General features: G+C 41.4%; 1 protein-coding gene across 1 annotated transcript; it reads left to right on the top strand.

Moving 5' to 3' along the window:
- The first annotated feature begins 834 nt into the window (after window positions 1-834).
- LOC107772904 (AT-hook motif nuclear-localized protein 10) lies at window positions 835-3,794 on the top strand. Its single transcript, XM_016592359.2, has 5 exons — window positions 835-1,388; window positions 2,074-2,132; window positions 2,615-2,746; window positions 3,054-3,215; window positions 3,337-3,794. The coding sequence occupies exons 1-5, from the start codon at window positions 965-967 to the stop codon at window positions 3,553-3,555; spliced, it is 996 nt and encodes a 331-aa protein (XP_016447845.2). The 5' UTR covers window positions 835-964; the 3' UTR covers window positions 3,556-3,794.
- Window positions 3,795-6,860: the final 3,066 nt, after the last annotated feature.

Below are 6,860 nucleotides of genomic sequence, written 5' to 3'. Positions count from 1 at the left end.
TTGAGTAAGCATTTTGCTTTATCATCCCTTTCTTTTTCTTTCTCAAATCAATGTTAAGATTTTGCAAATACAACGTCGGTGAGTGTTATAAATCCCGCGCTAAATTAATAAGAAAATGATGCATATCACATGATTCTGTTTTGTGAAGTAATGAAAGGATGTGACATGCCTAAAAACACACAAAAACGTGAACAAAGGTTGTGATAGTCATAAATTTAGTGGGCATTTGGACATAAGCATTATAAAATTTCGGGAAGAAGTGAAAATGATATTTGAAAATTAGAGTTATATTTGGATATATACAATTTTGGGTTGTTTCTGAATTTTTGTGAGTGATTTGAAGTGAATATTTTGAAAAATAGTTTTTTGAAGTTTTTTAAATTTGTGAAAAATTCCAAAATTCATCTTCAAGTGAATTGAAATTTTCACGGCCAAACACTGATTTCGAAAAGAAAATGAATTTTTTTATGGCCAAACGGCCCCTTAAACTATGAGGGCTCAACTAAAATTCAATCTAAAATTACTACTGAAACTAGATGCTCAATTAATAAATTTGCATGAATTACTAGTTTTCTTAACATAGGATCGCCATTGGCTATGTGAATCCTTAAATATTATTTCTTTTTTTATTTAAATTTATTCCAGACCAATATTATATAGTAATAATAACCATTACTAAGCCTTAATACCAAATTAGTCGGCATAAAAAAATATAGAATTATAGAAGTTTTCTAGTAGTATGTCTTTTTATTGCATAACAATGTCATACATGACTAAAAAAATACGCCGAAAAAGCACACTAAACTTACTTTTTTCCCCTTTTCTTTAAATCTCACCAATTCTAATTAAAGACATTTTTCGTCGTTTTCATATAAGGGTTTTGTGTTGAAAATATAAATAGAAAATATGTAAACAATACTGCTAGTAAATAATTAGTGAAAATAGGTAAAAAGAAAAAGAAAAAATGTCAGTTGGAGAATCCAATGGAGTTCACGCATCAATGCAAAACCTGGGATCAGTATCACCCTTTGCTGCCGATGATCGTACGGCAACGTACAACCCTTTGATGCAACCAGTTCCCTCTTCCACTTCTCCGACGCCGTCTTTTCAAGTTCCCGCCGCCGGCGACCCTTCCGTCAGTGTCGCAGCTCTTCTCAATATAAACCCTACCTCAATTGAACCTGCTAAACGAAAACGCGGAAGGCCGAGGAAGTATGCTCCCGAGGGTTCCACGAACCCTGGGATGGTTTCTCCTCCGCCGCCGTCGCAGGTCGCCGGTAGTGGATTTTCGTCTCCTCCGCCGCCGCAAGCAGCTGTATCGGCGGTGAAAAAGGGTAGAGGGAGACCACCTGGTTCTGGCCGAAAGCAGCAGCAACTAGCTGATATAGGTAAATACTTACTATAAGAAGTAAAGTTTTATGGTCTGCACATGTCATATTATTTAATTGTATTTCTGTATTTGTTTATTTATATTTTCCTGTAATTGTTTATTTATGTATGCCTGCGTTTGTTTATTTATGTTGACACTAACATTGCTTTACTCTTAGTATAGGGGCTACAATTTTTTGTACCATACTAAAAGACTCAATTTTTTTACTATCAGTCTGATATTTTAACCAATTTTCAACTTGATTTGGGTGAATTTGTGGTAAATTATTGTACATAATCAGGGACTACTATTGTTTTTCTTATTGATTTTTGTTATATTTTGCACTTAATAAGATAAAGGAGAAATCTTTTTTTAAGGGTGCATGAGAAAGGAGATGCATTCTATTTACTGCATATTTATTCATTGGGACTGCTGTGAAATTAGGATATTATATATTGGAACTTTTTTTAAGGAGCTGCTGAAGGGTAAAAAGTAAAAACTCATGAACTCTTATTTATCCTGTTAGCTTACTTTAATATGAAGTTTAGCCGGAAAAGTCGCATTCCGCTCTTATGCTAATCACCAAATCTGAACCTGGTATTTAAAAGAGTTTGTTTGCTGAAATCTTGTACTTTGGAGTTTAGCGGCTTTGTTATGTGCATTCTGCCAAATTTCAAGTCGTTCATGGGATACTCTATTTGCAGGATCAGCAGCAGCAGGGGTTGGATTTAGACCACATGTTATTACAATAAAAGCTGGAGAGGTATGGTCTTAATTTAATCTCTCTTGATCAGCAGGTGATTTGTGTTTTTGTCTTTCAATTTTCTTGTTAGTAGGGTTAAAGCTAGTATTAGTCATGCTTTTTGAGTATGTTCCGTGGACTTATTATGGTGGCATCATCACTTTCTTCTTGCCTTGTTTTTATAGTTCAAAATGATTAACTCCTTTAAAGGTACAGCAAATCTTTTTATTCGTGAAATAAATGCATTAGTTGTTCAAAATGATTTACTCCTTTTAAGGTACAGCGTGAATATCTTTCTATCCGTGTATTTCTGTAAGTTCACTGACTAAATGGTCTTCTTTAGATATTCTGAAGTGAAGTTTGGGTTGAAATGTTAGATTGGAGTAATTTTAACTTAATGTGCGAATTTTGGTTAATTCTACGAATTGACTTGATATAAAAACTCCAGATCCTCTATATGTTTGAATATTCAAATCAATATTTCTAGCTTTTTGGCTTCTCAGGATGTATTGGCAAAACTAATGTCATTCTCCCAAAGTAGCTCACAAGCAGTGTGCATTCTGTCAGCCAATGGCTCCATATCTAACGTAACACTTTGGCAAGCAGCAACATCAGGTGGAACTGTAACTTATGAGGTTTGTATTTCCATGTTAATATTTCTGCTTGCATAAATAGAGATTAGTGTACAAATGAGTTACCATACTGACTCTCATGTTTAGCATGTGTTTTGCCTGGTATGAATTCAACAGTCCAAGGTCATAGGCTGGTCTACCTTAGATTTTATTTGATGTCTTGTATAGTATGATGTTAACCACTCGATCAAGTGTTTGACGAAGAGCTAAGACATGCTTGGATATTATTCAGTACCATCACATCTCCTCTCATGGGTCAAACGATAATGCTATCACATTCTGAATCAAAAATATTGGGTAACTTATTCAGGGACGGTTTGAGATCCTAACTCTGTCTGGTTCCTTTCTTCTCTCGGAATCTGGTGGTCAACGCAGCAGAACAGGTGGTTTGAGTGTGTCACTAGCTGGACCAGATGGCCGAGTTTTGGGTGGCGGTGTGGCAGGGCTTCTTACAGCGGCAGCTGCTGTTCAGGTTTGACGTGGAACTTCGTGCCAAATATGTACTCCTTATTTTTAATACGTTCCGAATTAGTTTTATTTCCATCACATCTCTTATTTTGACACGAGGAGTCCAACTTTTTTACTTGCTGCAGGTTATTGTTGGTAGCTTCAGCACGGAAGGTCAGAGGCAGCTAAAGCCAGGGAATTCCGATGCCTTTGGTACACCAGCAACATTAACATCAGCGGCCAGAAGTCCTCCATCACTCGGAACCCTAAGCGAGTCGAGTGGTGGGACTGTTAGCCCTCATAATCAGATTGTTGAAACTTCGAATAACAGTCCTTCTGGAGTTGCTAACTTGCCCTGGAGATGAGAGAACCTTATAAATAGAAATGCTTCTGTTTTTATGTTTCCAGAATTCGTGTTGATATGTCCTGCCCTCAATCCTTAGAAAGCTGTGCAGTCTGTTTATTTAGTAGTATTTCATTATTACAGTGTAATCATGATAAAGATTTTTCCGTCCCAGCCTACTATCTGAAAACGTGTAAAAGAGGCATGTGGTTTGCTACCATTAAATAAGTTACATAATGCTATCATTTTCTATGGAGAAAACTATGTCATACATATAATGCTACTTTGCTCGAGTCGGAAAGTAAAGTTTCTGCGTACTCCCAGTATTAGCTATAAATTTTAATGGTGATAAATTTAATAAAAAAACTTAAATATATTAATCAAGTGTGATTATAGAAAACATGGTGTCATAACATGGTGTCCTCGGGTGGGGTAGAGTGTGGGTCAGGGGTTGGGGCGGGAAGTAGGGGAGGTATAGGGGGTAAGGGAGCCTATAGGTTGAGAATCGGGTCATGGAACATAGGGTCACTAACGAGTAAGTCTATAGAGTTGGCAAAGATACTTCAGAAGAGGAAGATTAATATAGCATGTGTTCAGGAGACTAGGTGGGTTGGATCGAGGGCGAGAAACGCGGATGGGTATAAGTTGTGGTACTCTGGAGTCCAGAGAGGTAAGAATGGAGTGGGTATCCTGGTGGATAGCCATCTTAGAGAGTCGGTGGTAGAGGTTAGGCGGGTGAATGATAGACTAATGACTATTAAATTGGTGGTGGGTGAGTGTACTTTAAATGTCATTAGTGCGTACGCGCCGCAAGCGGGCTTGGATGAGGAGATTAAAAGGCGCTTTTGGGAGGGGTTGGATGACGTCGTTCGTAGTATTCCGCCTTCCGAGAGGTTATTCATAGGAGGAGATTTCAATGGTCATACTGGGTCGTCGGCAGGTGGTTATACTGAGGTGCATGGCGGCTTTGGTTTCGGGGAGCGGAACGAAGGGAGCACTTCGCTGTTGGACTTTGCCAAGGCATTCGATCTAGTGATTACGAACTCGTGTTTTCCGAAGCGGGAGGAGCACCTGGTTACTTACCAAAGTTCGGTGGCGAAGACTCAGATTGACTATCTCCTCCTCAGGAGATGTGACAGAAGGTTGTGCGAGGATTGCAAAGTTATCCCAGGAGAGACCCTTGCAACGCAGCATAGGCTTTTGGTGATGGACATTGGTATCATGATAAAGAGGAAGAAGAGGTCAGTAAGAGGACGCCCGAGGATTAGGTGGGGCGCCTTGACTAAGGATAAAGCTCAGGATTTGGAAGGAAGGTTATCGACAATGGGAGCTTGGAGAATCAGTGGGGACGCAAACACTATGTGGTCGACGACAGCGAACTGTATAAGGAAGGCGGCGATAGAGGTGTTAGGGATATCTTCGGGCCGCACCGGTGGCCACAAAGGAGACTGGTGGTGGAATGCAGTTGTCCAAGGTAAAGTGGAAGCAAAGAAGGCGGCTTACCTACGGTTAATAGGGAGCACTGGTTAGGAGGAGAAGAGAGCGAACAATGAGAGGTATAAGGTAGCTAGGAAGGAGGCGAAGATGGCAGTAACGGAGGCTAAGACGGCAGCTTTTGCTCGTCTATATGAGGAAGTAGGGAACAAAGGCGGGGAAAAGAAGTTATTCTGAATCGCTAAGGTGAGAGAGAGGACGGCTCGGGATCTGGACCAAGTGAGGTGCATAAGAGATGATGACGGCAAAGTTTTGATGGGGGATGACCAGATTAAGAGGAGATGACAGAACTACTTTCATAAACTTCTAAATGAAGAAGGGGATCAAGATATTGTACTAGGTGAACTGAGGAATGCCGACAATCCCCATGAATTAAGTTATTGTAGGGACATTGAGGTCGATGAGGTCATGGAGGCAATGCGTAAGATAAGAAGGGGCAGAGCGACCGGGCCAGACGAAATTCCGGTTGAACTTTGGAGGTGTTTGGGTAGAGCAGGCTTGGAATGACTTACTGGGTTGTTTAATGTTATATTCAAAACTAATAGGATGCCTGAAGAGTGGAGGTGGCGTACAATGGTTCCGTTGTATAAAAACAAAGGCGATATCCAAAGCTGTAACAACTACAGGGGTATCAAATTACTGAGTCATACCATGAAAGTATGGGAGAGAGTGGTAGAAATGAGAGTGCGAAAGATGGTGTCTATTTCAGACAACCAGTTTGGGTTCATGCCGGGGCGATCTACCACAGAAGCTATCCACCTTATGAGGAGGATGGTGGAACAATACAGGGATAAGAAGAAGGATCTCCACATGGTGTTTATTGATCTAGAGAAAGCGTACGACAGGGTTCCTAGGGAGGTCTTATGGAGCTGCTTAGAGGTTAAAGGGGTCCCGACAGCCTACATTAGGGTGATTAAAGACATGTATGATGGAGCTAAGACTCGGGTTAGGACAGTAGGAGGCGACTTCGAGCATTTTCCGGTTGTTACGGGGTTACACCAAGGGTCTGCGTTCAGACCTTTCCTATTTGCCCTGGTGATGGATGTACTAACTCATCATATTCAAGGAGATGTGTCATGGTGCATGCTATTTGCTGATGACATAGTTCTAATCGATGAGACACGAGGCGGTGTCAACGAGAGGCTGGAGGTTTGGAGACAGACCCTTGAGTCTAAAGGCTTCAGGTTGAGCAGGACGAAGACGGAATACCTCGAGTGCAAATTTGGGGCTGAACCGACGGAAGTGGGAGTGGAAGTGAGGCTTGACTCTCGAGTCATCCCTAAGAGGAGTAGTTTCAAGTACCTTGGGTCAGTTATTCAGAGGATCGGAGAGATCGACGAGGATGTCACACACCGTATAGGGGTGGGGTGGATGAAGTGGAGGTTAGCATCGGGAGTCCTGTGCGACAAGAAAGTGCCAACGTTACTAAAAGGTAAGTTTTATAAAGCAGTGGTTAGGCCTGCCATGTTGTATGGGACCGAGTGTTGGCCGGTTAAGAACTCACACATCCAGAAGATGAAAGTAGCATAGATGAGAATGTTGAGGTGGATGTGCGGGCATACAAGGATGGATAAGCTTAGGAATGAAGATATTCGAGAGAAGGTGGGCGTGGCCCCCATGGAGGACAAGATGCGGGAAGCAAGACTTAGATGGTTCGGGCACATTCAGAGGTGGAGCACTGAGGCACCGGTGAGGAGGTGTGAACGACTGGTTGTGGTGGGCACGAGGAGAGGTAGAGGGAGACCTAAGAAATATTGGGGAGAGGTGATCAGGCAGGATATGACGCGACTTAGGATTACTGAGGACATGACCCTTGACAAGGAATTGTGGAGG

The sequence above is a fragment of the Nicotiana tabacum genome, chromosome 3 (genome assembly GCF_000715075.1).
Source record: "Nicotiana tabacum cultivar K326 chromosome 3, ASM71507v2, whole genome shotgun sequence".
Lineage (NCBI taxonomy): Eukaryota > Viridiplantae > Streptophyta > Magnoliopsida > Solanales > Solanaceae > Nicotiana > Nicotiana tabacum.
Note: the sequence above shows the minus strand (reverse complement) of the source record. Positions and strands in the feature narration are given on the sequence as shown.

What these genes read in the sequence shown, in the direction of transcription:
- LOC107772904 (XM_016592359.2), top strand. Translation starts at nt 965, where the DNA reads ATGTCAGTTGGAGAATCCAATGGAGTTCACGCATCAATGCAAAACCTG. An exon ending in GCAGCAACTAGCTGATATAG is followed by an intron (nt 1,389 to 2,073) that starts GTAAATACTTAC and finishes CTCTATTTGCAG; the next exon opens with GATCAGCAGCAGCAGGGGTT. An exon ending in TTACAATAAAAGCTGGAGAG is followed by an intron (nt 2,133 to 2,614) that starts GTATGGTCTTAA and finishes TTGGCTTCTCAG; the next exon opens with GATGTATTGGCAAAACTAAT.